Source organism: Haemaphysalis longicornis, unplaced genomic scaffold (assembly GCF_048455015.1).
Source record: "Haemaphysalis longicornis isolate Haplotype H1 unplaced genomic scaffold, Haemaphysalis longicornis Haplotype H1 scaffold_58, whole genome shotgun sequence".
In the NCBI taxonomy this organism is placed as follows: Eukaryota; Metazoa; Arthropoda; class Arachnida; order Ixodida; family Ixodidae; genus Haemaphysalis; species Haemaphysalis longicornis.
Window position 1 is genome coordinate 65,221 of NW_027526401.1, and position 12,842 is coordinate 78,062.

The 12,842-nt window shown below is 45.6% G+C and overlaps 1 protein-coding gene across 2 annotated transcripts in view; it reads right to left on the bottom strand.

The window, feature by feature from the left end:
- Positions 1-12,842, bottom strand: part of LOC144140972 (palmitoyltransferase ZDHHC6-like) — a 52,490-nt gene that overhangs the window by 37,983 nt on the left and 1,665 nt on the right. For both annotated transcript variants that reach the window (XM_077672453.1, XM_077672452.1), the window contains exon 3: positions 323-479. In XM_077672453.1, coding sequence (XP_077528579.1) covers positions 323-479 — 157 coding nt within the window. The remainder of the gene's footprint in view (positions 1-322; positions 480-12,842) is intronic.

Consider the following 12,842-nt stretch of genomic DNA (forward strand, 5'->3'; position numbering starts at 1 on the left):
TGCTGCGACTCCCCGTGAGAAAAAAGCCCCCCTCCCAAAAATCAGGGACCACATACCTCATCTTTCTTCAAGGACAATTTGGTACCGCTCTAAACAAGGCAATAAAATTTCAGTGCGACTTATTTTTCAACAAACATAAAAACGACACCAATACGTCGGCCCTAAATTCAACTTTTCTCAAGATGCACACACGTTTCGAACAATTTTATCTGGGTCAAGATGCGCTCTGACAACATGCCCCACATGCTGGGGGGGGTGACTAGTGCCGTCACAACCCTCCCAAACACCACACACCTTCGAGGCAAGCAGAATCCTGTCTCACCCTGTTGTAGGCTTTGCTCAAGCCCATCAGGAGGAGCACAATGGCGTGTATACTGCCACAGACAGCGAAGAATAAGAAGAGCGTGAAGTTGGCATGGTTACGGTGGCCACAGCATGTATTGATCCACGGACAGTGATGGTCCATCTTCAGCACGCACCTGGACACATGGAGCAAGACCACTTGTACCCCTTGACACGCGCGTTTCTGCATGCACATGAGACGCTCGCTGCATCCCAAATGTTGTGTAGCCCTTTGGTGAACGCCGGAATATAGAAACTGCACTTCCATCAGCCACAACCATGTCGCCAGAGTTTTGAAAAACAACCTCTCCGGGAAAGTACCTGAGCTTGTTGCAGGACCAATCAATTGAAACTGACAATACTCGGTCGGCGTCATAATCAAGACTGTAAATTAAAATGCAGCGAGAAATAATTTGTTTCCCACTACCCAAAATTACCATTGTGGATAGAGCTTTGCTTGGTTGTCCGTACTAGGTAATTTTGGCAAAGAAGTTGGAGGCTGAACACAGCCCCTCGGAACATTAGTGTTATATTCAGTTTCAGTTTCCATTTGTGTTCTTTCACCCCCCGGGGGCACGTCGATTCTTTTTGTATATATCTGCTCCTCATGTTCTATGAATAAAGGGTCTTTCGTACGGCACTACGGCCAGTGCGTTTGTCCTTCCTAAACACCACAATTAGATACACGGTTGCCAAATTACTGCATTTTTGTTTGCACCAGTCGGCATTAAACACCAACTAAATCTTGATGGGGACACAGAAAGACAGACACAAGGCCGTGTGGCATCAACGAAATAGCCGCTTATTCCATGGGCCTTCTAGGAGCTGCATGCACCACTGTGGAGGCTACGTTGTTGTCAACAGTCCGCCCACTGAGGGCGCCTAACTCACCGCGAAGGAAGCGACAAAAGGCGCCGGGGCCTTGCGGTTCCACCTGCCGAGAGGGGAGAAGAAAATGTCCTTTCAAGGCCCCCTTCACGACGAGTTAAGTGTGCTCAGTTGGGCAGACTGTTGACAACAATGTAGCCTCCACAGTGGTGCATGCAGCTTTTGGAATGAACTGTAATACACCCAATTTTTGGGCACGATTTGTCAAGCACCATAAAAAGAAAGTAGAAGGGCTGGAAATTTGTGAGGTAATTTCTTTTGCTATATAGTTGATAATAAATCCTGGAGAGATTCTGAACTAAAAACTTTGTACCTCTGGTGGGAGTGGGGGGGATATAGCTTGATCTCAAACTGATATTCTATAGAAAATGCATCGCAGTGCAAAACAAGTTTTCATGAACAGCTTGAAACCCTCCAAAGAAACTGGTCACATTTAGAAAAAAAAAAAGTTGAAATACAGTGATTGGTTTAGGTAAACCATTAGGTCGCCATTTCTGAAAAGTAGTTTCTAAAACCACATAACTGAGAATTTCGGAAAGCCAGTTTTACAGCATCATATTTAGTAGCCAAAACAGCTACAGATCACTGCTAATTTCATCTCCAGGAGTGTTTAGAGCATACCAATAACACCTCAAGTCTCATCACATGTTGGCCCGCCGCTTGGCCAGGAAAACACGAAATATGTCACCTAAGCCTATAAAATTATTGTTCACTGGGTGAAACTCAAAGCAACTTCATACCTGTCAATGAAATGCAATTTTTAAAAGCTACAATTTATTTTGCATCGTCCAGAATTGAGGGGGCCTCACTAAATTGCTCCCACCGTTCCCCTTGCAGTGCTAAATGCGAGCAATTTGACCCAAATTGGTTGAGAGCTCATTGAAAAGCTTTTGCGTTCAAGATGCACTGTATTAGCCTCCGGTGCTGGGATTCTGCTCAAAAAGCCCTTCTAGTCTAGCAGGGGTGTTCTCGCATTCCACCGTGCAGAAATGTCAGACAATAGAGAAACCAAAGCGGTGCCACAACCCTCGGCAAGAACTCAACTTGTTAACATTCAGGGCTTACAAGTAACAGTTCTTCATTCTCTATGCTGGCTCGAAAAAATGGTTTCATAACTTGAGATATTTTGCTGTCTGAAAATTTTTGTAATGTTTTACAGCTAGAGAGAACACAGCAAAATTGAAGAAAAAAAATTCCAGCTTTTCTTTCATTCACACACGGTGACAAAATGTGCATCTGCACTGCTCCGCTTGCTTTTGATCAGCATCAACACGACCATAATGTTTTGCAACACTCTGATATTGACGCTGTGCATAAGGACATAACTCGAACACCCTCTACACAGGGTTGCAGAAAGTTCATCGAACTTCATAGAAGTCATTTCATCGAACACCGTTTCATCGAACGCCGTTTGGTAGAAGGACGTTTCATCGAGGACATTTCATCGAATTTGGTTGTGCACAATGAAGCGGGGCTTTCAGAGCGCATGGATAGAAAGAAATGATGTTATTTTTTCGCGGGCTACTATCTTCATCCCTTTAGTTTTGATTCTGCAAACTGCGCACTTTTAATGCGGTAGAAACTGATTTGTTTGTGCAAGCATGGGACCAAGCGCACTGGCACGCAGACAGGCTTTGGTGAGTTCGCAAGATACTTGCATCGATATAAGCGCCTCGGCTAACGTTATTTCACAACGGCGTCAAAAATGGAATTGACAACTACCGTACGTGGGAAGCCAAAGCTCTGTCTCGGCGGCTACTCGTACATTGTCGAAAAAAAGGTCAACTGCCGAGTGTACTGGGGGTGTGATCGCTACGTCCAGTGCAGAGGCCAAGTGGTAACCAGTCAAAAAGGGCAAGCCGACCAACAAGTGCGCAGAGCGCAAGAACATAACCACGCTCCGGACAGCACAAGGGTGGAGGTCTCGCGTGTGAATGAAGCTTTAAAACGGATGGCTACTCGCACTACTAGCGCTCCTGTTCAGATCGTCCAGGTTAATACATTCCGGAGGCACTTTCATGTGCTAAGATTCTCGGCGCATTCTTTTTTTCCGCTACGCAGCAAGTTTCCTGTTCCCTGAGCGCTGAAGGACGCCAAGCCATTCCATGCCATGACACGCTGAGAAAGGCTATAAACAGGGCAAAAACGTCACTATTCGCCAGCCGCATGGCAGCTGGTATACTGGTTCGAAAAGAATTACGCCGTCGGAAAGCCACGCCAGCTGCACGGTGGACTGATGATTCGCGCGCCACCCCGGTTTCCCCCTGCCTTCTGGTCGGTGCGACAGTTAGCGGAACAAGGGTTACTGCGTGGAAATAACCCGGTAGAGAGCTGGCACAGCAGGTCCTCCAAAGTTGTTGGAGTCTCCCATCCTGGTGTTTGGCGGTTCATCAGCCGCCTACAACAGGAGCAAAAAGCTACAGACGACCGTCTGGAAGCACTGCTGCGTTGCCAGCAGCCGCCGAAGCAGAGGAAGGCTATGCTGGCCAAAAAAGCAGCCCTCGAGCGCATCTCGAACAATGTGAGAGACATGCCTATGAAGGACGTTTTGAGGGCAATTGCTCATGAACTGAATCAGTGGCTGCGTTTTTGGACATTTTTAACTTGTGGTACAATGTAGTTGCATATACAGCTCGTATCGTCATTGCAAAATATTTTGTTTTGCCAATAAATTCATGATTTTTAGTGCGCCCTAAAAATGTCTTCCTTCTGGCAATTGGTGCGATAAGCGGTAATCAATACGGGAAGTGGTAGTGACAAAGACTTAGGCTTGAAAATGCGTATCACAGTAATCACAACACAAAAGGCAGCACCACCTGGAGCAACTTCAACGCATTGCATGTTGCCGATAATCGCCACGGGAAGTGGCAGTGGCAAGGATTTGTGCTTGAAAGTTGAACGGTTTTCTTACGCTACCCTAAATAATAAAGCCCTTAGTCCTTCATGCATCTCTTTAGGACGAGAAAACATTTCTAGCACCAATACTCATCGCGACCGCAGCTCCGAACAGCATTCGATAAAACGGGCGACGTCACTTCGATAAAACGGCTTCAATAAAACGGCATTCGATGAATTGTCACGTACCCCTCTACACAGTCACAGTTACCCAGTTCGGCATAGCTAGCGGCCTGGCACCCGTGATGTACTAGGTGCCAACTTCCTTCCCTGCCCTCTTGTTACCCCAGCGACCTCCAGACCTCCTCTTCAAAATAAAAATTTATCAATCAATCAACCTTTCATTCCTTTTTCTGGGTCGTGCATCTCCAGCTGCGATCCCGTCAGCCACATACAAGAGAACCTCGTCAACACAAAGATATTAAACTTTTGGGATTACATATTTTTTTTTAGTTCTTAAACACTATAACTAAAATAAAAGTTTTGGTTGCATACTTATTTCCAAACTTTGTTAAACTCTTGATTTTTTAATACTGTTTTAAAGTCGCAAGTTGACAGGGCTTAGAGTATTAAGTACTATTTCAAGCACTTTCCCTTTCAAGGACCCCGATCAGCACACTACCGCTGTTGCGTTCAAAGCAGCACAAGAGTTTCAAACAGGCTCCGAGTTTCTGCTGCAGTGCCTGCTTTGCAACCAGCAGCAAGGTGGAATAGTAAAGCAGCCCCCATCAATTACTTCCCACTGCCATGAATGAGCAGAAATCTTTAAAGGAGCCATGAAGAGAAAACACAAGTTTGGTTCATTCGAAAGATTGCCTCGTTAGAACCATAACGACACCACTTATAACGCAAACTTCGCTCAAATAAGCTACATAATTAGGAAAAAAGGAAATGACCATGCGACCCACCAGCTCATTTTCCGCAACAGAACCTATGATGTCACTCGAGAATGCTCTGCGATTGGCGGAGGCCGGCAAAAGCAAACGCATGTTAGGCAGGGCTTACAGTTTGCATAGCGAGCTAAATTCCCGTGAAACATACTGCACATTCTTTTTATGACAAAGAACGGTGGAATAAACGGTTGAAGTTCCGAACGAACACGCAAGCGTGTATGCCAATGCGTACGAAACTACCGCCAGCCGAACTCGACATCTCGCCGTCGCCACCGTCTCGCAGACGAATTATCGGGTTCAAAGCTCTTCGGGGCCAACGAACCGTCCCAGCACGCACAGCCGCGACCTTGCTTGGTATCGTAATCCCTTCACAGGAGGTTGGCCGTCATATCGCCAACCAGCAAAGGTAAAAATAGAAACAAGGGGAGTAAGGAACACAGAGCAGCAACGAGATAGTGCCACTCGTCGCACAGGTTTCGGTATGGAGGTCGTGTTGGCTTGCTGCTGTCGTTACGAGCTCGTTTACAGTTTACAACCACTGAAAACTTCAGTTTGTTCGAGTACTTTACAATGAAATTTCTTTGCTGTGTTTTGAAATGCCCATGTAGTACGGGCAAATCGTCGAGGGAGTGCGACATCCCCGCCGGTGAGATCTCCTTTCATGTGCTGCCCAACGACGAACCTCGGCGAAGCAAGTGGCTACGTTTTGTGAACTTTGCAAACGGAGGAGAAAGAGAGCTAAAGGAAGTACGAGTGTGCTCGCTTCATTTCCGAGGAAGTGATTACGGCAGGGACCCGGACATGCTGGCGCTCGTCGCCGACTTCGTCAAATCGCAATCAAAGCGCTCTGACCTTGGGGAAAAAAATTGCCGTACACACCGCGCATTGACGCTCGAATCTTTCTGGTCGGAGCAGAGAGCTCGAGCGAACGGCTTTCCATACACGACACCGGCCAACTGGCATAAGCGATACTGCTACTGAAATTGAAAATACGGCACATACGTACCAGTCTGTATTCGTCCGTCGCGACGGGGCTGACGAGGCAGCGGTGCCGACGGCTGGGCGTTCGTCTGTTGTGGCTATCGCGGAATGGTCGCTTTCCCGTCCACCGCGTATCCCACAACTCTTGCCGCTCGTGCACTTAGAAGCATTGAGCGTTCAAGTGGTGTGAGGTTGTTAAATGCAAGCCCGAGCTCCTCGGCGAGAGTTTTGTTCTCCGGATCAGGCGATTCCATGACTAGGGCTGCGGGTGCACTAGGTTTTACTAGTATTTTTAAAATGGCCGCCGTCTCGGTCGACTCCCGCGTGTGGGTGCTATATGGAGTCGACATACTAAGTATCTGTTTCATGGACGGGCTCGTATGACGCCATTGTTCACGTGACGAAATGTGCAATTTTAGCGGGAGATTTAAAATTTTGGCTTAAATTGCCTTATTTCTCAGTGAATAAAGCATCATTTGCTTCCGGGAAAGCGCTTGGGGTACTATGAAACACCTAATCTTTCGAATAAAACAAACTTTTGTTTTCTCTTCATGGCTCCTTTAAAGGAGCCATGAAGAGAAAATGCAAGTTGGTTTTATTCGAAAGATTTCGTGTTTTATAGTGCCCCCAGCGCTTGTCCGGATACAAACGGTGCTTTATTCACTGAGAAATTAAACAATTTAGGTTAAAATTTTGATTTTCCCGCTCAATCGTGCGTTTTCGTGGTCCCAAGTGACATCACTGAAACCGACCGCTCTGCAGCCTAGAGTACCTTCATTCACGCATCCGCCGTACAGGGTAGAGACACGTATACACTGGCGCCGCCATTTTTGGTTGCTCGCTCGCCGCCGAAGCAAGTCATTGTGTCAAAACCGCGCTAAAATTATCGCCGCAACGCGGTTTACTGAAGAAGTTTGAATCATATTGTCTGTTTCGCGTTGCTAGGTCTCGTGGGAAACGAAAAGAATAATGCGCTGAGCCCGTTGGCCCAATTGCGGCGGCACGGGACCGTTCGAAGGTTGTCTCCACCCTGTACAGCGGTGTTGGTTTGTTCCCGCGTTTCTTTACGTTCCGTAGCCTAGATGGCGCCACCATACCGTGGCAAGCGTTTGGTTTGTTTTTGCCCGCATTTAAACCTGGCTTGTTTTTGTTCTGGGAGAAAATATTCGTTCCCTGAAACAGTGCTCGCTCGACAAATGGGGTCACGTAAGACACCGTTGCTTGCGTCAATCGGCCAGTGTCGTCTGAGACAACCCCAAGCCCCGTAGTGCTGTGCAGCGAAACCAGGCATGCTGTGCGCAGTACGAACAGCAGAACGCATCAGTACTTCTATGTTTACATGTGCTTTCGTAACTTCCACTGTTTGTCCCATCATTCTTATTGCTTTGTAAAGAATGTGCCCTAAATTTAAGCGCAAATCGCTCGTTTGTCTAGTTTGTAAGTTCTACCTAATTTGCGTCTGCTTCTGCCAGCCTCTGCCAATCGCAGAGCTTAGCCTATGTGACGACATAGGTTCTGTTGCGGGAAATGAGCTGGTGGGTCGCATGACCATTCCCGTTTTTCCTAATTATGTAGCTTATTTGAGCGAAGTTTACGTTAAAAGTGGTGTCAGTATGATTCTAACGAGACAATCTTTTGAATGAACCAAACTTGTGTTTTCTCTTCATGGCTCCTTTAAGACCATTTATTTTATTTAAATGCAACTACTGCCACCTATTCCACCTGTTCCCTTTCATCCCATTTAGGCACCAATTCCATTTCAGCAAATTCTATTGAATAAGATTTCATTCTATAAACCTACGAGGGTGCTATCAACATCTGTCTTCCGACCACCATTTAAACAGCAGGAAGGCAGCAATCACAACTTGGTTGCACGTAAAAGTTGTCCAGACCATTTCCGAGCACAGTGCACGTCAGGCTTGTCTAGGGCAAGCAAGCGCATGGCTCTGGAGCATGCTAGAGACACCTGTTGGTGGCTGCTGGGTTGGAGATAGCTCGCCACTGCGCATGCATGGGTCTTGTACAGGGTCGCGCCAATCGCCGTTTTGCATCGACCTGCCTAATTTGCAAGTGCCACCATCCACGAGGGGCGGTTCTCTCCCGTGGTGTCAGCCGCCAGCCATGGCGCCCGCGTGGGATAAGCTCGTTGTCTAATGCAGTGCAATGTCACTGCAGGCAGTAATGTAATCACATGAAAGGTTCAAAGGAAAGCGCTGCCTGCTATTCTTCATGCGTCCTTTCATAAGCTACATGTAAGATTCAGAAGATTAGCGCAAATCGGTTTGTGCGATTACGCAATTGCACGGCGTCAAACAATGCACTTATCTCCCATGTCACCGCTTACGACTGGCACTGCAGAAGACATGTGCCCCTCATGGGGGGCGGCGCCTGCAAATTAGGCGGACCCGTGCGAAACGACAATCAGCCTGACCCTGTATGAGATCCGCGCACCCATAATTGCCAGCTGTTTCCAAACCAGCCGCCACCAGCAGATGTCACCGCGCGCTCGGTAGCCCTAGACAAGCCTGACGTGCACTGTACAGAGGACTACATCTGTTAAATGAAAGTGACAAAAAAAATCACCCCAGCACAGGTCACAGAGATGCGTGAAGAATGGTGCTGGGCTCTTAAAATTGCACTTTACTAAGACGCATTTTAGCGCGCAGCTTCCACTGTGTGCTGATAAAATAGGGGCGTTCTCGCCACAAAGCAAACCTAATGCCACATTGTAACAGGCTCTTATGTGAGGCATCCTGCTGTATTACTGGCTTATTAGTGACCTTTTCCAAGTTAATAAAGGCATTTTCACAAAGTAGAAGTAGCCAAGAATGTATCAATTTGCTTCATCTTTGCAGCTGAAGTACTCACTAACATCATCAAAACATGGGAACTTCGTGCCCCTAAATATAACGGGTTCCTTCAATGGGTTTCAGTCATTTGGCAATAGGGCAGTCATTCTCAATTACTCAGGGGGCTATATGGCTAGACCTTCTATTTAAGCTTTTTTTTTTTCTTTTTTTGAAGGCCATGCTCCATCACACACTGATTGAATCAAGTATTTATTATAGGATGGTGCTTTGGCCTAACAGGGGAAAAGGGGGGTAAAAGTGAGACATTAAGCAGTGAAACACAAGACACAAAGCCAAAGTAGTTCAAGTTAAACAACTAGACAGAGCATTATTTCAATGAGTGAGCAATTCCCTGATACCCTTACTACACTGGCGTACAAATGTCATTCGAACCGAATGTCATTTGACTCAAATGAGCGGCTTCAAATGTGCTCCACTACAACTTCGATGGCATTTGAAAGCTTCAACAATCGCTCATCATGCTGCGTAGCGCTGCTGCTGTTGAGTTCTGTTTTTACACAATAATGCAACAATAAAATTTAGCCGCTGTCTTTAGAATTAAAATATCAAATAAATAACGCAAGCTTTTACATGATTTTTGCTTAATTCCGAATCGCAATCAAGGTTTTTTTTTGTTCTGTTTTGTGCTGTCTGGCCACACTGGTTTTCGCTTGCTCGCACTGGAGCTGAAAGTCTGGAATTATTACGTCTTGATATCGTGATTTAAGTGAGCAATAAGTAACCAAAGGCCCACAATTACGAATATTTTGTTTGTTTTAAATACACCAGGAATGTATTTGTTTATGCTGACTTGGAACATCGCACATGAGTGCTAGAAATGGCACTCGAGAGCGCCAAATGTCTCTCTCGGTGCTCATTTGGCTCAAATGTCATTTGAGCCGAATGGCACTTCAAAACCCAGTGTAGCAGCACAACTTCGCATTTGAGTCAAATGACATTTGGTCCAAATGACATTCGGACACTAGTGTAGCAGGGATAACTAGTGTCCGAATGTCACTTGGACCAAATGTCATTTGACTCAAATGCGAAGTTGTGCTGCTACACTGGGTTTTGAAACGCCATTCGGCTCAAATGACATTTGAGCCAAATGAGCACCGAGAGAGACATTTGGGGCTCCAGTGCCATTTCTAGCACTCTCGCGCACTGCGTCTTCGATCAGCAATAACCCGACTACACTAGGGTTCGAATGTCATTTGAACCAAATGTCATTTGACTCAAATGGGGTACTTCGAATGCCATTCAGAATCCGCCGTGCTACACTACAATTTCGATGGCATTTGAAAGCTTTCACAATTGCTCGCCGTGCTGTAGTGGCGCTGTTGTCGCCCCGTTCCGTTTTTGTACAATAATACAACAATCAAGTTAAGGAGCAGTCTAAGGCAGTAAAATGACATCAAATTAGAAGAGACACCAGTTTTGACTCTGATGTGGCAGCTGTCTTGCGTAGTTTTCTTTTTTTGTTGCGACTGACCCACTGGTTTTAAGAGTATGAAAATTAAATATGTTGATTTCATATTTTAAGTAAATGAACAGTGAACAAAGTTCCACAAACAAAAATATTTTGTTTCTTTTATGTACGGGAGTATTATATTTTTTATTGCCGATCGAAGACGCTGCGTGCGAGAGTGCTAGAAATGGCATTTGAAATCCCAAATATCTCTGTCGGTGCTCACTTGGCTCGAATGTCATTTGAGTCGAATGGCATTTTTTTAGGTATCTATACTTCAAAAGTGTGGACACGCAGTGGTTAAGGAAGACTAGAAGGCTAACGATGAAATACGGAAACAGTGGAGAATCCAAAACAGCCAAGGTAACCAAGAAAGAGGCAAGGCAGATAGAAACGAATAAATGGAGAGAAAAAACGGAAGCGAAAACGTCGTTAGAGATGTACAGGGCTGAGAAATTGAATATCAGAAAGGAAAACTTCTTCGATAATTCCCAAGGTAGTGCTTTGCTTTTTGAGGCTAGAGCAGGTTGCTTGAGAACTAAGAGCTTTGTGGGGAGGTGTATTCACAAAATGATGGGGTATGCGTGGTCTGCGGAAAAGAAACAGAAACTATGCGGCACATAGTGTTAGAATGCGAGGGTATCCATCCGAATCTACATGAGGGAAATATTCGGCTTCCAGAAGCCCTAGGATTTAAGGGTAGCACAGAGGAAGTTAACTTCAAGGCTGTCGAGGCGACAAAAAGAAGATTAGAATGCTGGTGGACGAAAAGCAGAGAGGGGAATATTGCCTAGGACAGTTACCACCTGTAACAGGAAAAAAAAAGTATTTTGTGCCTAATAAGCTTTTTGTGCCTGCCCTAAGTAGCGCTAGCATTAAACCAAGAGTATAAAACATAGGTATATTATACCTTTGCTACACTAGTGTCCGAATGTCATTTGAACCAAATGTCATTTGACTCAAATGCCAAGTTGTGCTGCTACACTAGGTTTTGAAATGCCATTCGGCTCAAATGACATTCGAGCCAAATGAGCACCGAGGGAGACATTTGGGATTTGAAATGCCATTTCTAGCACTCTTGCGCACAGCGTTCCAAGTCAGCATAAACAAATACATTACTGGCATACTTGATTGATTGATTGATTGATTGTGGGGTTTAACGCGCCGACGCAACGCAGGCAATGAGGCGCGCCGTAGTGGAGGGCTCCGGATTAATTTTGACCACCTGGGGATCTTTATCGTGCGCCGAAATCTCGTACACACGGGCGTTTTTGCTTTTCGCCTCCATCAGAAAAGCGGCCGCCGCGGCCGGAAATCGAACCCGCGACCTTGTGCTCAGCAGCGCAACGCCTTAGCCACTGAGCCACCGCGGCGGGTTACTGGCATACTTAAAACAAGCAAAATATTCTTAATTGTGGGACTTTTGTTTACTTCTCGTTCACTTAAATCGTGATATCAAGATGTAATAATTCCGTACTCTCAGCACCAGTGCGAGCAAGCAACGAACCAGTGTGGCCAGACAGCACAAAAAACATTGATTGGGATTCAGAATTAAACAAAAACCGTGCCAAAGTTTACGTTATTGGTAATTTCATATCATTTTAATTCGAAAGACTGCAGTTAAATTTGATTGTTGCATTATTGTGTAATTGATTGATTGTAGGGTTTAACGCGCCGACGCAACGCAGGCGATGAGGCGCGCCGTAGTGGAGGGCTCCGGATTAATTTTGACCATCTGGGGATCTTTAACGTGCGCCGAAATCTCGTACACACGGGCGTTTTTGCTTTTCGCCTCCATCAGAAAAGCGGCCGCCGCGGCCGGGAATCGAACCCGCGACCTCGTGCTCAGCAGCGGAATTATTGTGTAAAAACAGAACTCGACAGCAGCACCACCATGCAGCACGGCGAGCGAATGCTAAAGCTTTCAAATGCCATTGAAATTGTAGTGTAGCACGGCGGATTCTGAATGGTATTCGAAGCACCCCATTTGAGACAAATGACATTTGGTTCAAATGACATTCGGAGGCTAGTGTAGCACGAGTATAATACTTCCGTACGTAAAACAGACAAACTATTTTTGTTTGTGGAACTTTGTTTACTGTTCATTTACTTAAAATATGAAATCAACATATTTAATTTTCATACTCTCAAAACCAGTGGGTCAGTCGCAAAAAAATAAAATAAAACTACGCAAAACAGCCGCCACGTTAGAGTCAAAACTGGTGTCTTCTAATCTGATATAATTTTACTGCCTTAGAATGGTCCTGAATTTGATTGTTGTATTATTGTACAAAAACGGAACGGGGCGACAACAGCACCACTACAGCATGGCGAGCAATTGTGAAAGCTTTCAAATACCATCGAAATTGTAGTGTAGCACTGTGGATTCTGAATGGCATTCGAAGCACCCCATTTGAGTCAAATGACATTTGGTTCAAATGAAATTCGGACCTAATTTCGCAGTGAATAAAGCATTGTTTACTGCCAGACAAGTGCTGGAGGCACAATAAAACACCAAATCTTTCG